The 22,822-nt window shown below is 41.7% G+C and overlaps 1 protein-coding gene across 5 annotated transcripts in view; it reads left to right on the top strand.

The window, feature by feature from the left end:
• The window catches only part of TLE1 (transducin like enhancer of split 1), a 98,554-nt gene that overhangs the window by 49,928 nt on the left and 25,804 nt on the right, over positions 1-22,822 (top strand). For all 5 annotated transcript variants that reach the window (XM_023508058.1, XM_012813718.2, XM_023508057.1 and 2 more), the window contains exons 9-12: positions 12,976-13,092; positions 19,941-19,994; positions 20,491-20,643; positions 22,278-22,422. In XM_023508058.1, coding sequence (XP_023363826.1) covers positions 12,976-13,092; positions 19,941-19,994; positions 20,491-20,643; positions 22,278-22,422 — 469 coding nt within the window. The remainder of the gene's footprint in view (positions 1-12,975; positions 13,093-19,940; positions 19,995-20,490; positions 20,644-22,277; positions 22,423-22,822) is intronic.

The raw sequence follows: 22,822 nt of genomic DNA, 5'->3' as shown, positions 1-22,822 counted from the left end.
GCGTCCTCAAACTATGGCCCGCTGAGGACATTTATCCAGCCTGCTGAGTGTTCTTGCCACCGCTGCCTGTCCCGCTTAGCAGCCAACTCGTCCTGGGGCCTGCAGTCCGGCCCTCCAACGAACCATCTGAAGGACAGCGAACTGGCTCCCTGTTTTAAAAGTTTGAGGACCCCTGAAAGAGAGTGAGGCCCCTTGTATCTAGGACTATCTATGGGTTTTGCCTCTTTCCTTCTTTCTGAACATACTATTTTGACTTAGGTTTAGTATGGTAAAAAAACAGGAGTACTAAACGTTAAATCATTCTGATAATTTTTTTGTTACGGCTCAGCACCTGTGGCTCGACCGGCTAAGGTGCCAGCCACATACACCTGAGCTGGCAGGTTCGAATCCAGCCCAGACCCGCCAAACAACAATGATGGCTGCAACCAAAAAATAGCCGGGCGTTGTGGCGGGCGCCTGTGGTCCCAGCTACTTGGGAGGCTGAGGCAGGAGACTCGCTTGAACCCAGGAGTTGGAGGTTGCTGTGAGCTATGATGCCACAGCACTCTACCCAGGGCAACAGCTTGAGGCTCTGTCTCAAAAAAAAACAAAACAATTTGTTACGAGTTTGAGGAAGTTATTAAATCTTTTTAGTTTGAAAAGATTAGGCCTTTTTTACCCTCTTTTGTGAAGAATAGCGGTTACCTATCTTTGAGATAAGTCTTAGCATACTTCATATATGTGGACATAGATAGAAGAGTGGGTAATGGTCATAAGAAGGGGGGGTAGCTAGTCTTTAAATTCTCGAGGTGGAAGTTTTCTATGCAAAATGTTGTGAGCGGATGAAGGGAGTACAGAACAATTATAGCTGGGAAATAGCTGTAGTTTTATAGCTTAGTCACAAAGTACGAACTTAAGCAAACTGGTTTTGATTTATGGAGGTGACTTGGTGTTTCAGCGTCCTCTTTTCTGCTGTGTTCATTTAGCAGAGTGTCAAATTTTTAAAGACCCAACCCAGATCAGAAAACAGCTGGCAGAAAATACTTGCAAAACCAACCCACATTCTTTTGTTTGTTTGTTTGTTTTTAATTTATTGGACTTAACGCTAGCGTTGGGACTCAACTTTTTTCCGTCAGTTACTGCTGTGTTGCCTTAAATGACCATATATTCCCTCAGTGCTTACTGTGTGTAAGGCAGTGTGGGACATACACTTGTAATTAGAGGAGTCAAGCCCTTTCTTTCAGAATTGCAGCAAAGTGACAAAAATACTGGAAGACACAAGGCTCTAGATGGTTTGAACAGAGGCTCCACAGCTTACTGATACCACAGGGTCTAGTCTGTATCTCTGAAATGCCAAAGCATGAATAAGTAGAAGTTTGTGTGCTGAAGCTATTAGAGGCATTTTTCATTTGTGGGTTTTTTTTTTTTTTTTTTTGAGACAGAGTCTATGCTGCCCTTGGTAGTGTGCTGTGGCGTCACAGTTCACAGCAACCTCCAACTCTTGGGCTTAAGTGATTCTCTTGCCTCAGCCTCCCAAGTAGCTGGGACTATAGTTGCCCGCCACACACCCAGCTATTTTTTGTTGTTGTAGTTGTGGTCCTTTGGTAGGCCTGGGCTGGGTTCAAACCTGCCAGCCCTGGTATATGTGGCAAGCATCCTAGCCACTGAGCCTTCATAGGTGTTTCTGAGTGTGTTTAATAACGTCCTGTTTGTATTTTTGACTGAAAAACGTATGCAAGTACTTAATTCATTGGTTTATTCGAGAGGGTGGAGGGAGGGTTATTGTACCCTTAAAGAAGTAAGTACAAAATAGTTTTTGAGTTTTCAGGCAGCTGTGAGTTAGCAGTCAATGAACTTAGCTGTCAAAATGCAGTGAAATTAAGTAGTAGTGGCATGTACCCTTTTGCATATCAAACTTATGGCAACTTTTGATGATCATTTAACTGAGCATTTTCAGAATAAGTACACATAACTATGTTTCCTGGCTAATTACTGCAGAAAACTCCTGGGTGATGATGCAAGATGGGAAGACTATACTAATTATAACCTAAACATTATTAGTCTATGGAGAGGAATTAAATTGTTCTCTGTCTACAAAAGTGGGATTTTGCTGCAGTCATAAAAAATTAAGTAGCTCTTCAAATTTTATGTAAAATTGAGTATGAAAAGCAATAGATAATGAGATGATATGTACTTCTAATACCTAAAATATAGTACTCATCTACTTAATAAAGTGCTTGAATTATAAAGTCCAATTTTTACATGGCAGATAAAATCAGTTAATTGTTCTGTATTGCTATTGTTGTTTTGCCCAGTGAGTGGACAGTTGCTATAGACAGGTGGTTTTTGTTTTGTTTTTTTAGGAGACAGTGTCTTGCTCTATCACTCAGGCTGTAATGCTGTGGCTGATCATAGCTCACTGCAGCCTCATACTTCTAAGCTCAAGAGATTCTCCTACCTCACCCTCCCAAGTTGCTGACTACAGGTGTGCACCACATGCTGAGATAAATTTTTTAATTTTTATAGAGACAGGGTCTCTCTATGTTGCCCAAACTGGTTTTGAACTCCAGGAATCCTCCCACCTTGGCCTTCCAAAGTGCTAGGATTACAGGCATGAGCTACTGTGCCTGGCCCAGGCCAGTGATTTTCAAACCCTTGTGGTCTCAGATCTTTGCACCCCTAAAAATTACTGTGGACCCCAAAGAACTTTTGTTTATCTAGAACTACATATTTTGATACTTACTGGGTTAGAAATAAAACAAATGTTAAAATCACTTAAAGAGCTACTTAATTTAAGTGTTAATAACGTTGGTGAAAAATAACTATTTTCTAACATAGTAGCATTGTTTTGCAGGTCTGCAAATGACTTTAATACCTGGTTTATAAGAGGGTAGTTGGGTTTTTATTAGCTTTTGCATTTAATCTGTTGTGACTCATTGTTTTGGTTGAAATTTAGAAGAAAACCTGACCTTGTAGAGATTTGTCAGGGTCTTAGGGATACTCAAGAGTACTTGGAGAACTCTGAGAACCTCAGTCAGAAATAAGACTCAGGCTTCCTTTTTATTTTTCTTGCTCTTCTTTCTGAGTGGAACATATTTATATCAAGTGCAGAAATCAGAGGCTCATATAAATCCAGAGGGAATGTGGGTATATATGGGTTTTTATCTGTGAGCCTAAAGCTGGCTGATAGTTTGATTAATTTTGTCAGTACAAATAAACAAATAGGGTTTGTTACTTAAAGTCTTTATGGTAGGAGAATAAATGTGCCTTAATATAAGCAACAGAGACTGGGTGCAGTGTCTCATGCCTATAATTATAGAGGATTAAACATCATACTTACTGGGAACCGAAGGTGGGGGATTTCCCTGAGTGCACAGGTTCGAAATCAGCCTGAGCAAGAGCGAGACCCTGTCTCTAAAAATAGCTGGGCATTGTGGTGGGTGCCTATAGTCCTAGCTACGCAGGAGGCTGAGGCAAGAGAATCACTTGAGCCCAGGAGTTGGAGGTTACTGTAAGCTATGATGCTACAGCACTCTACTGAGTGTGACAAAGTGAGACTCTGTCTCAAAAAAAAAAAAACCTAGAAAATCAAAGTACATGTGCTATACAATACTGCTTTTGTGACAGATTACATATATGACTGTGGTTCCATAGGATTATAATATATTTTACTATACCTTTTCTATGTTTTATATGTGTTTAAATACACAAATAACTAAAAAAATACACAAATATTGTGATGCAGCTGCCTGCAGTATTCAGTACGGTGACATTCTACACAGGTCTGTAGCTCAGGAGCCATACCATGCATATAGCCTTGGTGTGCAGTAGGCCATGCCCTCTAGGTTTGTGTAAGCACACTCTGATATTCTCACAATGACAAAATTGCTTAAGGACGCATTTCTCAGAAAGTACTCCTGTTGTTACGTGACACTTGCCTGTACTAAGAATAGTGAAAATATGAAAATTACTTTAAAATTTCTTGTTTCTGAAAGGAACGAATGATATTCCCAGTAACTTTTTAGAGATGGTTTTGCTGTGGTTTTCATAATTTAGCTGTTGTTTTTAAATTAAGATTTGACTTTTTACTAACTCAGAAAAACTTGTTTTCTGAGCAAAGAAATATGAAGTGACCTAGGAAAGGCATTTATTGCTGCAGTAGTATTTAGTAATAAAAGCTTTAGGTATTTCCATTAATTTAAAGATAAACTACATTAACTTTCAGCCACAGGGAATAGCATTTAAATATATCTTCTTGAAAGAGTCGGACTAGAGAATTGACAAAAATGATATAGCTTTTAAAAACATATCCTGGAATATGTATTTATTTACCTACTTGGATTCATGTAACACATATTTGTTGAGCACTTAGTATGTGCCATGCACTGTTTGAGATACTACATGTACGTGCCATTTTGCAGTGGTCCATTTTAATGTCATAGTTAAATACTTGTTGAGTATAAAACACTGAAATACCTAACCCATGTGATTACAGGAAAAGGGAAGAGATTCTGGGGGTATCAGAGTGAGACCCTGGAGCAGAGGGTATGTGGACTTAGGCAGGTTTCATGGATGGGCTCTGCAGATGTATGCAGTGTTGTGGGTCTCTGTTCTTTTGCGTAATTCTGGGGAGAGATTATAACTTAGCAAATTCTCAAAAGGAATTTTTGACCCAGAAATGTCTCAAGCACCATTCATCAACCCTATAGATGCGCCGTCATTTGTCAGTGACATAACAAGATCAAGGAGTCTGGGTGGGTCTGGTCAGAGTTACTTAGTTAACCCAGGTGTCTCAGAGACCATGTTGTTACTCTGTAACCGACTAATCAGATAACCAGGTGTTCATATTTATAACTTACTTAAAGGTAGTTATGACGGCCATGACTTTATTTAGTGTAAAGTGGTTTCTTTATTTTGTTTTTCTACTCTGTCTGTTCTTGACTAGTTAATTGGCAAGGGGTAGGACTAGATCCGAGTTCAGTACCATTTTTCACTTTATGTTTTCTCCAAACGACAGTAAACACCGAAGGCAAGGAGGAGAAAAGGCATGAGGCTTGCTTTGGAGAATAATGCTGTTAGTTTTTTTCTGGAGAAAAAAATTTTTTTTAAACTATCACGTTCACTCCCAGAGGCCCTTGGGGATGGTGCTGGCATGTGGAGGTGGTAGAAAGAACATGTGTTTTGGACAAAGGCAGACCTGAGTGGAATTCTGCCTGCACAGGCAATGCTTTTTTATCCTTTTGTACTTGTCCAGTTTCATTGGTCAGTGGAAACAGTGGCTGCCTTGCAGAGAGGTTAGGAGACCTCAGATGGGAATGAAACAGAAAGTTAAGGAATGTACTTCCCCACCCCCATTTGCAGAGGTGCAGGGCAACCCTAAGCCAGTCACACTTAGAGCAGTTACTTGTGGTTTCCTCTCCTTTTTAAAATACAGATTGCAGGAAGCAATTGTGGGAATGAGAGCCTGGGGGCCCAGGTGGCACTTTCTGATGGTTCTCAGTATGTCTGCACCAATCCCAGCCTCTTATTAATTTGATCACTTTCTTGTACTCAAATTTCTCAAAGGTAGACAGGGCCTAAGAGGAACTGTTTTTGCCTAAATATTTATGAATTAATCTCCACACGTTAAGAGATTGCCTGGAAATATTTTTAGGTGCAGTGGAAAACACTTAACTTTTTTTTTTAAAGCAGTTGCCTCTCTGCAGGTTTCCCTTTTGGCAGAATTTAAAACCGTGTGCTTAAAAAAACAAATCCTCTTTGGGAAAACTGTTGTCACTCCCTTGAGGAGGGTGAACCCCTGAAGAAAGGAAAGCCCCGTGTGGCTTCTAGATTTTTGGAAGGGGTGTGTACCTGGACCAGGCTGAGGCGTCTGTTTACTGTGGATGCACTAACTCACCAGGTGGATACTGGGACCTTTATACAACTGGCTTAACATTCAGATTTTGTCTCACTGTGATTACTATAAAAATAGGACATCTTTATTCTTAAAAAAAAAAAAAAAGCAGACAGGGAACTTTTCCTCTTCAAAACTTTTTTTAGACTTCAGTTTGCCTTCTGTCCTGAGAAAACTTAATGCCCGTCATTGTGAGCAGGGTTCATTTATTTATTTATTTTTCCTTGACATCTAACCATTTCTATCCTTTCTTCATTGGAACATAGGTAAGTAATAACCTGTGTGTCCTCATCTTTGAGATGAGGAGATGGGATTGCAAGGACCACCAGATACCCAACACAAGTCCTGATCTAATGCCTGCTAGTTTCAGGGCCTTTTTTTGCATTAGAAAGTATCTCAATAGGGGTTGGGGAGCAAAGAGGCACAAAGGATAAGTAGCTCTTAGAAAACATGCTTTTAAATAAAGGTTTGACATGACAAATTCGATTTTCACTGTGATTCGGTCATGAGTTGGTGAATGACAGGGTCATGAGGTCATTAAAAATTACTTTAAAATATTGTGTTTATTTTTTGCCCTAAGGTTTGTATTTGTTTTGTCTCGTTTTATTGGGAGGAGGAAGGTACAGGGGTCAGCTGGAGATGAGAGGGTAACAGTGCTGGCATCGTGGTTTCCAGCTCCGGTATTTGCAAGCTTTGTGTGTTGTGTTCCTCATGATGACATTTCTTTCCAGGAATACCCTGAATTAGTCACTCACCTGCATTCGACAGTGCTGAGTTCCAGGATCAATGTGCAGGAATACACTGGTTTTTTTCCATATTTTGTGTTCAAACTGTACGAAGCATAACTGTGTGCGTCCCTTAGACCCACTGCAACAGGCAGCATTCTGAGATACTCTGTGGTTACCACATGGACACATTTTCTGCTTTCTCCTTGTTGACAAGTGAGGATCTCATTAGTTTTATGGGTTAAAAATACATTAGTCAAAATGTCGGACAGAACATGTGAATGACCAATTGGACTGCAGCAAAAAGCAGGCGCAGGGTGACGGCTTAATTGGTACCAGGTGTAGATGGAGGAGGCACACAGATGTGATGGGGTGCGTTGTTACCTAATTGTTTTAATGTTCAGCGAGAAGTTAATTGTCAGTATGGAGTGTGCTGGCAAATTAGGTTCCTACTGCCTTCGTGTAACTGAGGATAAATGAGGTGTCAGGAGTTTCCAATCTGTACCTCTGACACAAACACTTTTCCTGCGGGGAGGAGGAAATTCCCCAGGGGAATCAGCATGGCAGCTAAAGAAATCCATTTGAATAATGTGCATTATTTTCACATTAGGGAAACTTGTCTTGCTTTTGCTGTATTCGTGAGTGGGTTTTCCTTTTGGATTTGCTGCTGGTGGTTTCTCGCCTTAGACTTAGTAGCAGAAGAGTTGCTTGGGTGTCTCAGGATTCATGAAGGCTTCTGTAACTAGTTTTTGGTAGCGCTGACCTTTTTTACCACACAGCACACTAGAACCTATAGTTAAACTTCTGCGGCACACTTAAATTATGTTGATCCAAAAAAAGAGTAAAGACAAGAATAACCTTACTGTGTCTTGAACTGCTTTTGAAAACAATTTAATTAATCTTTAAAAGTTTTTAGGGCACACCAGTTGAAAATCACCATTATGTGATGTTGCATTAAACTTGGCTTTCTTTTGTAGATTCTGGAGTTACCTTGCAGAAGATATCAGTAAATGTGAACAAGTATTATGATTAAACAGCTAAAGAAAAGTAAAATTCTTGAAACAAGACTGTAAAGACTGGTTTTTATTCTTATTGAAGTGGTTGTTTGGAGTATTAATATTACATATTGAGTATTAAAATTGTAATAATGTATACTGATAACAAAAGATGAATACAAGTAGTGTTGAGCACCTCTTAAAATTGCAGAAGTCAGATGTGACATGAGTATTAGAAATTTAATACAAATTTTCTTGTTCTTAAAATGTGTATACATTTTTGGGGCACCCTCTGTAGACACATGACTTTCCAGAATGGTCAGGAAGTCCAAATCTTGGCATTTTGCTTTTGACTCCACCAGGTGGTCTTTTATGTTTAATAGTTTTACCTATACTTTTTTGAGCACAACTTCACACTGTTGCCTAGCCTACAGTGCCATGGGGTCATCCTAGCTCACAGCAGCCTTAAATTCCTAGGTTCATGCCTCAGCCTCCCGAGCAGCTGAGATTACAGGCGCTTGCTACAACACTTGGCTATTTTTTTTGTATTTTCAGTAGAGATGGGAGTCTCGTTCTTGCTCACTCTTGCTCAAGCTGGTCTCAAACTCCAGGCAGAGGTCAAGGGACCCCCCCCCGGCCCCAACCTCCCAGAGTACTAGGATTACTGGTGTGAGCCAGTGTGCCCCACCAGGTTCTTAATGTGAGGGTACTGGTTTCATCATGGCACTGATATGTTTAGTTTTGTTTTATTTTGAAAGAAAATCTTGACCTTCTCTGTGCCTGAGGTTCAAACACTTTGCCAGTTATCTGGTTAACCTGTATCCCCTTAGGACAGCAGGGAAAGGTCCTGGTACTATGTACGTTTTTAATAAAACATGGTTCTCACAATTATGTAATTGTGTTCTGGGTGTGGCTACTCAAGGGAGTTACACATAGGTTGTAATACTGGAAAATGTCACTTTTTTTTTTTTGGCAGACAGTTTCACTATGCTGCCCTCATTAGGATGCTGTGGCATCACAGCTCACAGCAACCTCCAACTCTTGGGCTTAAGAAATTATCTTGCCTCAGCTTCCTATGTAGTTGGGACTATAGGCGCCTGCCACAATGCCTGGCTATTTTTTGTTGCAGTTGTCATTGTTGTTTAGCTGGCCTGGGCTGGGTTCGAACCTGCCAGCCTCAGTGTATGTCTGGTGCTGAGCCCACTTTTTTCTTTAGACCAGTTCTTTTGCTAACTATCAGAGCTATTTTATTCTGTCATCACCATTAGTGCAAGTGGATGTGACTCTTGAGAGGTGTATTTCAGTAATACCAATTTGTTGCTAGTGAAGATAGCTTTCTGAGATTTGATCTTCTCATAGAATCCTAGATTTTCTAAAGAGGAGAGATCCCTTCTTGCTGTGGAGTTTGTTTTCTCTGTTCTTGTACATCCTCTGTGTAGTTTATACAGACAAACGAAGAGACAATCGTGCCAGCTATGCTAACTGCTAGCTTTTGAAGCCTCATTCTGCCTCTAGTATTGAAAGGTCCAGGAGGATCTTTTCTTTGAGACTTCTCATTCTTCTCTCTTTATCGTTTTACTTGACTCCATGCCCTTAAGTGTGTGCATAGGAAATCATGGTTTTAGGATTTTAGTTTGTTTTGAAAACAGTGTGTGGATTTGCTCGGGTTTATAATATCCTCTGTTGGCTGTAGAAGATGTAAATGTGATGACTTTGTTTATTTTTAAGAAAATTTTACAACAAAGGAAAACTTACTGTCTGGAAATCCCAGTCCTCAGGACATTTGTAATAGCAGTTTGCCCAGTGTTTACAGTTTTTGAAAAATCCTGGCAGATATTTAAACTTTACCAGCTGCAAGGTGAAAAAAAGCATTTGAGTTTCCTGGCTGGGATTATAGGATATTGGTCAATGTGGTAACACTGGTTCTTGTTGATCAGAAAAACCCTCTGATTCATGATTAAATATTTATTTAGTAAATGAATATTTGGAAAATGAATGCTACTTCAATGGTGTGTGGTAGATTAAAAATCTTCTAAAATCAAGACTGTGAGAAGTGGTGTCTGTGGTGACAAGTAGGCCTGTAGAACTGTTATCTGCAGTGAGTGGTTGGTGTCCCCTGGAACCCCAGCTGCGAGTGCCTAGACTCCTCTGATACTCTGCTGAGGTCTTTTTTGGATCAATCTTGGGTGGAAGGATTCATGAATGGAAAGGCAAGAATTTGGGACTATTCATAGTTCATTTTAAAGAAAGCTATGAAATGTTTAGTTTTTAAAAATTATGTTTACATTTTTGGTATGATAGGCATCTAACCAGATAACACAGAAAAGAGAGAATGTATGTGTGTTGCATGTGAGAGACTGTTGGTGAAGAGAGGGATTCAAAGAAAACGTATGTTAGAATTTATAAGTGAAATAAGAGAGCCAGTGTAAATTTTGACTAAATTGCTGGACACAAGTCTGTGTTTAAAAAAGTTTCTTTGGCCTCTCCTCAGATTTGATTCTACTTCTGTGTTTTGAATGTATGACTTTTAAAATAATTTAATGCAAAGCAACCTCATTCTTTTGCAAAGGGTCACTTCTTAAATGTTGCCTTGATTTGTTAGATTTGGACCTGGATATTGGGGAATTCTAAATTTTGAAGAAGCAAAAGGATGTGTTCAGTCAATACTCAGGTATCATCTCTTAATCCTTAAAATTTATGGCTCCTAGTACAGAATGGCTATACTCCACCCTCGAGCCATAAGGAACAAACAGTAGGTGTTGCATCACAGAAAATCGCACTGTGAGGGGAAAAAAAATTGCAAGACACACACTAATCCTGTGAAGTCACTTTTGGGTTTGTGGGAGTCAGTAAGAGATGCATAAAGGCTAAAAAACCAAAATGGTTGTCCTTGCTGCTAGGGAAGCTCACTAGGCTGAAACTCTTTGCTTATGTCAAGAACAACAGTGAGAGCAGCGTTGGGGCTGGAAGAAGTAAGGGGCAGTTACACACGGAAAACTGGGTTAGTGTGAACAGGGGTGAAGCAGTGCGTTTTGGGTAGAGTGGCCTTTAAGTTAGAAAGCTGCCAGGTACCATGCAGAGCCAGGGGTTCCCGGGACTGACTGTGGCTCTCCCAGGCCTTTCTAGCCCACACTCTCCAAGCTGCCTTGTTTTGAGTCAATTTTATAGCATCAAAGGTACGATGAGACATTTTGTTTCGTAACTTGTCCAAGCCTGCCAGTTGAATGGAGCCAATTTTCAGATAAGCAGGAGTGCTAATTACTAGCCCTGTCCAAATTTGGAGAAACTTTCAGAGCTTTTCAAAACCCATTCGGATTATAGGCCTCATTTAAGTTGCTCAAGCGGAAATTACAGTAGTAACTTTGAACACATAGACGCAGAGGCCTCAAAGCTTGACAGTCTGCAGTGTCCAGCCGTAGAAATGTTATTATTTCTAACAGAAGTCGGATTGTTCCTAACAGAAATGTAGTTTCCTTATATGTTCACATTACCACTTGGCATCATTAAAAAAATAAGACATTAGAATGCTGTCTGGGAATGGCCGAGTGTTTTGGATTCCCAGTGCTAATTACAGCAGGAGGGCTTGGAAGGTGGTGGAGAGAGATTTTCACTTAAAAATCACCAGCAGACGCAGACTGTATGCCGTATTTGGCTGGGCACTTGGGCAGATATAAAGCCGAGTAAGAAACAGCCCTATCTTGGACACATCTGCTCAGAGTCTGGGGGAGGAGACCTCAGGGCTAAAGAATCTAGAAGAGAGAACAGGTGTAGAGAAAGACTTTTCCCATGTGCAAGCAAGCAGCTGCTTCTGGGGCTCAGCTTTTCAGAGTGCGTATTAGCACTTTGCAAGAGTTAAGTCTCCTGTGGCCTCTGCCAGGCCATGGGTCTGGGTCGGAGGGGTTAGTTTTTAGCAGACATTTATCTAGGTAATTAGTTCAGGGATCCAGCCAGCTCACCTTTCAGCCCCAAACACTGTGGTAAAGACATTACTCTGAGCTTCTCTCTATTGAATAGCTTTGGTCCCTCCCACTTTCTTTTATCCAAGCCTCCTGGCATTTGTGTAGCTTGAACAGTCATAAATAAAAGAGCTCAGCTCCTTTAGAGTTAGCCCTTGAAGTGGGCCAAGAGGCTTCAGATTGCCTTCTGCTCCCCAGTTTTGATTTCCTCTTGCATATGGTTGAGCTGGCACAACACCCCAATGGTGGGGTCCATGTTTTGGGGGGGAGCTTTGAGAACCAGCCACCTGGCTCATTACCCCTGGTACCATCAAGTTATTTGCTCCTGGTACATAGCACTTTATTTATTAGATGTGGTCTCATGTAAAAGGTTCCCTCACCGGCTTCTATTTTAAATTGTGGCAGAGAAAGGTAACATAATTATCTGTTGGCCCTGGACACCTCCTCCTTAGTTCTTAAACATCTTTCAGAAATTGGGGTTATCGGGGCTTTGTGAAAGGAGGTTTTTCCACAGCTCATTCAGCTTTGTTCAAGGCAGTAACACACCACTGAACAAATTGCCCCCTTGCATATGCTAATCTCACACTTAAAAGAACTCATTGTAACATGTTCTGATGCTTTAGTCCAAGGGGAGATGGGAATTGAAGGGATGTCAGAGCATGTCATGTGACCCCCAAATATCTAAAATGCCTGTTTTCTTTGGGTCAACAGTTTGTACTCAGCATATGCGAATGAAAGTATCCTGTGTGGTTTGTGGAAAAGATTAGTCCTTGTTCCTGCTTTTGTGTGTGGGAGCTGGCCTGGCTATTGAAGATTCACTGGCTGAAATTCCCGCTTTGGGTCTTAAATTTCAGTCCTGTTGGCGAGGAACACCAAACCTTATTTTCAACAATAAATTAAAAGAATTCAAAAGAATTCCTTCATTGTTGCTGCGGAAAATGTGATTTGCCTTTTAGGAGACCATGCTGTTAATCTCACCACGTCCTTTGTGTCTTTTTAGAGTGGTACACATTGACTCTTACAGTTAAAGAACATGTCTAATAGAGTAATCTCAAGATTTGCTCATAGGCCCTGCGTATTCCCAGCCAGGAAGTCGCAGTGGGAAAGAATAAAAACACACACATACAACACAGCAAGCTCCTGTTTCTCTAACTGTAAATAGAACAGAAGTACATTTTGAATGAGGCCCGAAGGATCCACCAGGCTTTGGATGGTTTGATTGTAAAGTCAGGGTCCCCCTTTTAAGTACATAAACCTCTATAAATGTTTGCCATCAAAGTCTTTAGATGAGATGAATTAAATGGAATGAAAGGCTGTGTAGGTATCACCTTTCTAAAATAGTTCTCACATCCAGGTTGGGTTTTCATGTGTACAAAGAGGCTTGGGAAGAAATCTTTGATTAATTTTTTTTTTTTTTTGTCTTGCAGAGTAATTCCCTCCTGGTCCCAGACAGTCTAAGAGGCACAGATAAACGCAGAAATGGGCCTGAATTTTCCAACGACATCAAGAAAAGGAAGGTGGATGATAAGGACTCCAGCCATTATGTAAGTAGTTAAAGGACGTGAAATGATATCTGATTGCTTATTGCTCATTCTTTGAGTATCCAAGTGTACTCTTAAGATCGTAACCGATCATTCCACATACCTTAAAAATAATCCTATGAAGAGGATAGATTCTTACCTGGTATAGTATATTAACTTCCTTTTAGGAATGCCTAATATTGGTGCTGCTTGGGTCAAGAATTTGTCCTTTAATCTTACTTTTCCCCCATAAGAGTCAAGACCAAGAGTGGTATGCCTTTCTGTTGCTCTCCAGAGTCGATACAGGAAGGCTGTTGGGGTTTCCTCGGGCCCCTGGGTATGGCAGAGGCCTTAGAATAATTGACCACCTTTTGCCTGGCAGCCTTGAGGCCAGCCTGGACACATACTAGAAAATGTCCTCTCTTCCACCTTCCACCTCTCTTCTGAGGAGCTATTATTCCGCTCTGGGTCAGTCATGGGCACTGCTATTTTACCCGCTGGATATCTTGAATTTGAAAGATGTAACCTTGTGGCAAACTTCTGTGCCTCGGTCAACACCCTCGATTTCTCATAGTTATTTAAAGAAGAACATGTACGTCTTTCCAAGCCATGTTATAGGTTAGGCACAAACGCTGGAAAGTCTCCCTCACTGTACAGTTCCCAGGGTGATCAGTGTAGCTTCCCACATGTGTTATATTTGTTCTGTTAAACTAAAATGCTTATGAATTGGGCTTGGTCATGACTCCGGTGCTGCTTCCACCAAAGGTGGGGGCCAGGCTGCCTTTTCTCCTGCAGAGGTAGAGAAGGCACCACCCCCTCGGGCCTCCCAAGTATGGGGACGGTATGGAACCAGAGGAGCATTTCTGGTTTCCTCTCTCTCTTTTTTTTTTTTTTTTTTTTTTAGACAAAGTGTATTACTTTGTCACTCTCAGTACAGTGCCATGGCATCACAGCTCACAGCAGCTTCAAACTGTTAGACTCAAGTGATCCTGTTATCTCAGCTTCTTAAGTAGCTGGGCACCTGCCACAATGCTCGGCTATTTTTTCAAGACAGGGTCTCGCTCTTGCTCAGGCTGGTCTCGAACTCCTGAGCTCAAGCAGTCCACCTACCTTGGCCTCCCAGAGTGCTAGGATTACAGATGTGAGCCACTGCGCCTGGCTCCACAGAGGAGGATTTTTTAGCATCATAGCCTTAAAAGTCTGTATGTGTGGCATTTGGCCCATTTTCCTTCTCCTTTGTAAACAAGGTCCAATTGTAAGATGGTGGGGTGATTAATTTAGAGTCCTGTGTGGCAGCCACTGTTCTCTCCTGTCCAGCTTGTACTGTGGCCGGGCGGTCATGTAGAAGATTAAATGTTTTTTTCTTTAGAGTGTCTAGATTAAACTTGTCCCAATTTGAGAGAATAAAAGTAAGGAGAAGGAAAAGGGGCTATTCTGAGGCCTGTTAGAGCTGGGTTTTGCCACATAACAGCCAGAGCCCCACGATCAGTCCAGACATCTTTCAGATTCGTAGGAAGAGGGGCTGTGTACAACCCCTCACTAAGATCCACTCAGGTTTTTTCTCCCCTAAAAGTAAACTCTAGGACAAAGACGTGTACGTATTAACACGCTCATTTATACCAGTACTGTTAATAGCACCAGCAATTGGGTGGCCAGCCACAACAAGGAGGGCATTTCCTGGTTCGGAGGAGAAGCAGCAGTTTAAAGGTAACGGAGAAAGGCTGGATAGATCTAGGAGTCTAAGTACAGTGGAACCTCCATAAGTTGACTGTGCATGGGATTGCAGCACCCTGGCCAGCATATGGAGGTCAGCCACGGAGGCTGTGCTGTGCTCACCTGGGCCCCACCCCACGTGGGAGGTTGGACGGCACTGCCTGTGGGGGAAGATATGGCAGTTTAGTGTGGGCAAAAGCCAGTGGAGGAAATGTTATCCAGCCCCAACATGAGAAAGGAAGTAAGCAAGCATCCCATCCAATTAGAAAGGAAAGTACATTATTAAAACCAGTGCACAGCCTGGAAGCACATAAATAAAATGAAAGACTGCTCCCCTATCACGAGGGGTATGTCCTCAAACTCCTCATCCCTCTTTGCTCTTAATCACTGTGTTAAGATTTCCAAACCAAATTCTTGATTTAGCCAAGAATTTTAGCGTGCAGTCTGAGATGGCAAGAGTGGAAAAGTGAGAGCCAGTACCTGGGAGGAGATTTCAACCGTGCAGCACCACCCCAGGCGCTGGACACAGGGCAGGAAAATTCAAAATAAGAGTGGGCTTACCTAGTTATCAGCAGAATTAATTCTCCCAGGTTTATCCAAGTCTTGCAATGCCAAAAATGTAGGGCTTTAAGGTCTGTCAGGGTTTCAGGTAGTTGCCTGGGTCCTTAGCTCGTGGGGTGCTCTTGGCTGAAAAATGACCAGATAAGGCAAGATAAGGCAACCATGAAACAAAGGTTACTGAGAAAGAGAAAAATAGGTTTACAGAGCAAGATATATTCACCATATGCAGCGAATGAGCCCCCATTGTCACAAGGAAAATGGCTTGGGTCATGGCTGCCAGTTCTCCTTTATACTGTCTGTATCTCACCTATCTCCTGATTCAGAGGTCACCTTGGAACCAGAGTCTTACTGCGCATGCTGACCTCCCAGGAGCCTCCCCCAGAACCTTATGTGTGTGTGTGGGGGGGGGGGGGAGTGGACTGCAATGTAGATTTAAGCTAACAACATGATAATTAGTCTCAAGCTGCTCTTTCTTATTTTGAATTTCCCTGCCCTGTGGCCAGCGCCTCAGGTGGTGCTGAATGGTTGAAATCTCCCCCCAGGTACTCCTCTCACTTTTCCACTCTTGCCATCTCAGACTGCAGGCTAGAATTCTTGGCTAAACCAAGTATTTGGAACACAGTGATAAGAGCAAGGTCATTTTTAAGACTCTTGTAAATGTTGCTGGGCTAGAGAGTCTTCTATGTCCTTTTGCAAAATTGGTAGGTTGATCCCTCCTCCCCAGGTCTGATCACTGAGATGGGGCCTGGCGGCACCGACTCATCCTCCTTCCCGGGAGAGTAATTCCTAACATTCTGATCTTTGAATTCTCAATTTGTGAGCAAGGGCTCTCCATTTTCCTATTTTGTCTTGGGCCCTTCACATTTGGTGACTACTCCTGCTAAAACAGAGTACAAATGTTGGTGTCACAAAATACCTGGTTGGATACTATTCTGATAATATATTCAGGTCCGGGTTCAGGCTCTTACTAGTGTTCAAGGTAGAGAGTTTGTCTTCTTTCACGAGCATTTTAATAAATGGATAAAAATGGAAAAATGCCAGAGGCATCTTATTCAGGATCTGCAGATGAACTCACCCAGCTGGTTGGTAGAGTGAGGACTCTTATTCTACATATAGCTAAAACCACATGCAGAAGAAGAAAAGAATCAAGCCAAATGGCCACTGGCTGTGGTCTTGAGGTCACAGAAATTGCAGCCAAGGCATGTCCTAGAGTTGCCTTATGTGTCCTTGAGTGTCTGTTGCAAGATGAGTGTATTCTCAGGGACAGGATGGAAGCAGAATGTTGAATTGGGCCACTTCCCCATTGCCCTGGGAGGAAAAGGTGTCTGTTGTGCAGACTCTGAAGAGTTTTTAAACATTTGGCCTCTCTGTGTCTCCTGCTGTCTGCTCAGGCTAAACAGTAGGTAACATTTCTTGAGCTCTAACTGGGATTAGGTCCAAGAACCCTGTGCTTTTATTTGGATTATTTCATTTAATTCTTCCAACACCCAATGACTGATGCCATAGAAACATCATGCATTTAAGCAATTTGCTGAAGGTCACAATTGGTGGTAGAGCCTAGAAGGCAGCCCTACTCCAAAGTCCTTGCTTTTAATCACTGTGTTAAGATTTTCAAACCCAGCTCTCCTTTGTAGCAGATCCTCAAATGGATCCACCCTTTGCGGTAATGGTTTAATTACTTCCTCCCTTAAAAAGTTGTTGGCCCTTCCCATCCAAGCCCAAGCCTTTTTTAGGACCTATCACTTTCCTCCTGTCTGTTGCCCAGAGCTATATCCCATACAGGTACTTTCATTTGTTACTTCAAATGTTAATTAACAGGTGGAAGAGTCATGATTTACAGAAAGTTGCTGATACACAATTCTGAGTTGCGGCTAGTGTTTAAAAGTTATTTAGAGCCAGGCACAATGGTCATGCCCATAATTCTAGTACTCTGGGAGGCCGAGGTGGGAGAGACCAGCCTGAGCTAAGCGTGATCCCATCTCTACTGAAAGTAGAAAAAATTAGGTGTTGTGGTAGGCACCTATGGTTCCAGCTACTTGGAAATCTGAGGTAGGAGGATTGCTTGAACCAGGAGTTTGAGGTTTCTGTGAGCTGGACTGATGTCATGGTACTCTAGCTGGGCAACAGAGTAAGACTCTGCTTCAAAAAAAGGAAAGTTATTTAGTAATAAGTGATTTAGAATGCATAGCTCGGCATGACAATTTTGTACACTTACATACACTAGGTATGTTGGATAAGGTGGTCAGAGGCAGTATACTGAGAAAATGTAGGAGAATCTGGGACGGAGGCCTTAGACTTCAGTTCATCAGTGACAGTATATACTATACTACTGTGAAGGTTTATATCTGCAGAAGGGTCTAATAGGCAGCTAAAATTTAAATTAAAGAAAATTGAAGGACTCACTTCAGAATTGTATTATAATAAAGTAATTGCTACTTTTTGCTGGTTCAGTCTGCACACTGCATTAGCTGTTTTTATTTTTGCTAAAAGAGAAACTTTTAAAATTTATATATATGTGTTTGTGTGTGTGTGTGTGTATTTTTTTTTTTTTGGACAGAGTCTCACTATGTCTCCTTGGGTGGAGTGCTGTGGAGTCATAGCTCACAGCAATCTCAAATTCTTAGGCTAAAGCAGTCCTACCTTAGCTTCCTGTGTAGCTGACACTATGGGCACCCACCACAACACCCAACTAGTTTTTCTGTTTTTAGTAGAGATGAGGTCTTGTTCTACCTCAGGCTGGTCTCGAACTCCTGAGCTTAAGCAGTTCACCTGGTTCAGTCTCCCAAAGTGCTAAGATTACAGGCATGAGCCACCATGCCTGACCCTTAATTTATATTTTTTCACCACTATCGCTTAACACCTGAGAATATTTATGCTTTTGTGTGTGCTTTACTAAGAGAAAACAAATTTTTGTTAATAGTAGGTTTTTTTTTATTATGTGAAGATTTTTTTCAATAGATTGTTATTGTAGATTGCTTAGGCTTCCTCATTGGTTGTAAATTTATGCTGTTACTACTGAATTGCCTAGTGCCTTTGTAACAATGACTGAAGTATATTTTGTAATACACTATTGAAGAAAGTAAATTGAATCTCTCACCTGTAGTGCTCTACGTATGATGAGAAGAAAACACTTCAGACCCAAACTTAATGTTGAGAGCAAACTTTGAAGCTTGGACTCATGGGCTCACAAAAGGCAACATAGATAAGATTTGCACTTTATGTACTAATATTTCTTAGACACTATGTGTGTATTCTTAATTGACAAAGGCAGAAGTAAAAGGATTATTTAGATCATAAATTAGAGACCTATTCCTTTTTTAAGAATTCAGATCCATTGAGATGACCTGTTTTTTCTATATGCCCATTTATATTACTTTGCACTAAAGAACGTGACCTTTTGGCTAAGAAAGTAGACTTTTCTAGCCTGTCTTGAACTTACTACAGAAGTGGGTACCTCATTAAATTAAACAGCTTTTCTGAGTCTTTTCCAAATGCAATGCAACCTTGGAGTTTCCTCTGATTAAGTTTTATAGCTTTATGAAGAGATAGTAAAAGCCCATTGTAGGATTCCAGTGCCCTCCAGATGTTGCCATCTATCTTTCTTTGATTTCTCCAAAAATAAAATATTCCAAACTCATTGCTAAAGAGGTTTATTCTTGTTTTGTTTCATTTTATTTTTGAGACAGAGTCTTACTCTTGCCCAGGCTAGATTGCCATGGCCTTAGCCTAGCTTATAGCAACCTCAAACTCCTGGGTTCAAGAGATTTTCCTGCCTCCGTGTCCTGGGTAGCTGGGACTACAGGTGCCTGCAACAACACTCAGCTAATTTTTCTATTTTTGGTAAATATGGAGTCTTGTTCTTACTCAGGCTGGTCCCAAACTCTGGAGCTCAAAGAATCTTCCACTTTAGGGCCTCCCAGAGTGCTGGGATTATAGATGTGAGCCCCAATGATGAGACAAGAAGTTTATTCTTATCACGAGGTTAGATCTTGTTCTAGTACTTCATGCAGTAGCCAACTTGGTTGTTTTTAGTTCTTTATTTGTTTCATTTTTTTTTGTAGTGATTAGTAACCCTGTAGAAAAATGTGTAAATTTATCCCTGTACCTATGCATTGTATATTAGCTCCAGATTGGGTAGCTGTCTTCAAGGTGATAAGTATCAATGCAATAGCATGAAATTGTGTACTTAATTTGAAATCAAATGGAAAAAGAACTCTGATACAAGGGTATGTGGATGTTGTTGCAAAATGAGATTACAGATAACAAGAGATTTCAGAATATGAGCGATTTGCCCATTGCAAACATTTAGCAGTTCTCACAATCTGCTACTTGCCCTCACCTGTAAGCACGTTGTGGCGGATAGCTATTAGCTACTGCAGCAGAGTTCCTGCTTGGAGCTTTGTGCAGCCCTAGGTCAGATGAGAGGAAGGGAAGGTGGTATTAATTCCCAGGGATGGCAGTCTGGAATGGATCATGTAGGCATGTCCTAGGTAATTTTTTTAGCCTGTCTGCTACCCAGAACTATGGAAAAAAATTTAACTAGAACTTGAATGCTTTTTTAGCTTTTATTAAATGGAGTTGAAATATCTTTTTTCTAGGACAGTGATGGTGACAAAAGTGATGACAACTTAGTTGTGGATGTGTCTAATGAGGTAACCATTCTTTTCATCAAACTTTTCTTCAGAATGATTCAAATGGTGTTAGGGAAAACTCTTAACAGTAAATGAAGGAAGTACAGCCATGATGTTTTGGTCTCTTCCACTTTGTACATGAAGAGCTTACCGGTTGTTCATGTATGGAGCAATAATGGTCTAACAGCCATTAAAAAAAATTTCTCTTCCTCTAGTTGTTTCGGATTTCTCATTTGGGTGACTGGTCCCCCCTTCCCCCTTTCCCTTCCCGTGCCCTGCAAGGAAAGTACTTGTGCCTAAAGATGGATACCATAGATTGTGGAGTTGTTTTCTTTATGGTATGTTTGTAGGTATGTTTGCAGAAAGCATCTTTGTTACACATGTAACAATGTCAGACACTTTGCCCAGCCCCAACCTAAGGGACTGAGCATTTTAACTTAGAGGATGCATGTGGAAAGGGAAAAAGTCTATCCATTGTAAGCAAAGTCACTGAAAACTTTTGATTATGCTTGTTGAGGACCCTTCTTCTCCACGAGCAAGTCCTGCCCATTCGCCTCGGGAAAACGGAATTGACAAAAACCGCCTGCTAAAGAAAGATGCTTCTAGCAGCCCAGCTTCCACTGCCTCCTCGGGAAGTTCTGCTTCTTTGAAATCCAAAGAAATGAGCTTGGTAGGTGAAGAAAACTCACATTTACCTCTTTGGCAGCAGTGTGTTTTTCTCTGTGAACCAAGGGACTCTGAAATACTTGAAATGTGGGAGTTTTGCTGCAAGGGTTGTATTTCTAAGAGTTTAAAAGCAAAACTCTGGGCGGCACTGTGGCTCAGTGGGTAGGGCGCTGGCCCCATATACCGAGGGTGGTGGGTTCAAACTGCAACAAAAAAAATAGCCACACGTTGTGGTGGCGCCTATAGACCCAGGTACTCGGGAGGCTGAGGCAAGAGAATCGCCTAAGCCTAGGAGCTGGAGGTTGCTGTGAGCTGTGATGCTACAGCACTCTACAGAGGGCAATAAGGTGAGACTCTGTCTCTATTAAAAAAAAAAAGCAAAAGTCAGCCTTCTGTTCTTTGCCCCGTGCAAGGTTTACTTTTCCTTCTTGGTTATCCCTTTTGGGCCATGATTAGTGGGGATGAATAAGCTTCATATTCATTGCCTTCCTTGGTGTATGGCTCTCTGCAACTTCTCAGTTAGCAGACCATTCATCTCTCTTAAGTTCTAAGTAGTCCTCATTTTCTTAGGTGGGCCATTTACCTGGTAGACTGATTCATAATATTAGAGCATTTTGTGGAACATGCCCCCATATTATAGAGCTCCTCAAAATGGTGGTATACAGAGGCGGCCTTGGGGGAAGCCTGGAACTGGAGGCATGGGGTGAAGGGAGCATCAGAGCCCAATCATGTGCTCATTCATTCAACCAACCAACTTTGTTTGTGGAGTGTGTCATCTCTGAATGGTGACATTCTGTGACAACCTTGGGGTTAATGCTTACCCAGTCCCACTAGGCAATATCCAATTTCACTGACGTGGAGGAAAGCCCGTGTACCTTGACAAGGCTACACAGCCCTGGCCCACGATCCAAGGCCAGAAAAAGCTGGGATATCTTTTTGGCCTGTGCTCTTTGCTGTGCCATAGCAGTTCGTGGACTGTGTTGTAGAGGACATAAAACTTTGTGATACAAAAGAAGATGCCCTGTAACCCCATTATTGTCTCAACTCCTAAAGACTCCTGGCTGGTGTTAAGCCTCATCTGCTCTGGTGGGTTCACATTGGTTCTGTGGGAAAGTGGGCAGTGATTTTTTTTTTTTTTTTAATGTATCTATCTCAGAACAGCAGGGATAGCCTTAGGGCTTTTGCCTCTGAGATGCTGGCTCTGCTGTTCTTCACCCATTCGTTTTTACTCTCAGGGCTACGTAAGGTGAAATATGAGAAAAGGTATCTTCCTTCGGACATTCTTGGTGGCCAGGCCATGTGTTGTGACTGGGAACTGTTCTCTGGGTGGTCATCTTTCTTGCTTGGCATGGACCCAAAGTCCACAAGCCTGATGGAAAATACTTTTTAAAATAAAATCTGCGGAGGAAGACGTGTGATTGTGTTCTGTGTCTCTAGCTTGAGTTTTAATTCTGGCAGGAAGAGGAAAGGTCAACATTTCTCGCTCACAAGTTAATGCTGTCAACATTGTGTGGATTTATGAAAATTGGCTGAGGGAGTAGCAAGAAGGTGCCCAGTGTCCCAGCTGCTGTTGTGATAAATTGTGTAATATGGCTTGGATTAAAAATAATACTCATTTAATTTGTTTAATGATACCAGCATGAAAAAGCCAGCACGCCTGTTCTGAAATCCAGCACACCAACGCCTCGGAGCGACATGCCAACGCCAGGCACCAGCGCCACTCCAGGACTCCGTCCAGGCCTCGGCAAGCCTCCAGCCGTGGACCCCCTCGTTAACCAAGCGGGTAGAGCATCGCCTCTTTTGCTGCTTTGTTTTATTTCTCCCTTTCTCAGCTTGATTTGTTGTCTGTTAATCTCGTGATGCAGTTTCCCCATGAATATGAGATGCTCTTGTGGCCACCCCCCTTCCTAGCTCTGAAAAAGCTATGATAAGAAACAGATGTTTGTCCTTGGGTTTCAGCAGCTGTACCCTGTTCAGCCTCCAACTGTTTACATTCAAGTTGTCTTTTTATTTCCAAATGATCCAAATCCTAGGGACTTTAGTAAAGTTCCTGATAATTGTTCCAAACACAAGCACCTTACAAAACTATGGTTGTGCATCTGACTTCAGTGATACTGACCGAAATGGCTGGTTTGGCCTGCTCGGTATACTTCCGGTCGACTGCAGTTGGCTGGCTTTCTGCT

This window comes from Otolemur garnettii, unplaced genomic scaffold (genome assembly GCF_000181295.1).
Source record: "Otolemur garnettii isolate 467f Iridium unplaced genomic scaffold, OtoGar3 scaffold00006, whole genome shotgun sequence".
NCBI classification, from domain to species: domain Eukaryota; kingdom Metazoa; phylum Chordata; class Mammalia; order Primates; family Galagidae; genus Otolemur; species Otolemur garnettii.
The sequence above is the reverse complement of the archived record's forward strand: the minus strand, read 5'-3'. Positions and strand labels throughout refer to the sequence as shown.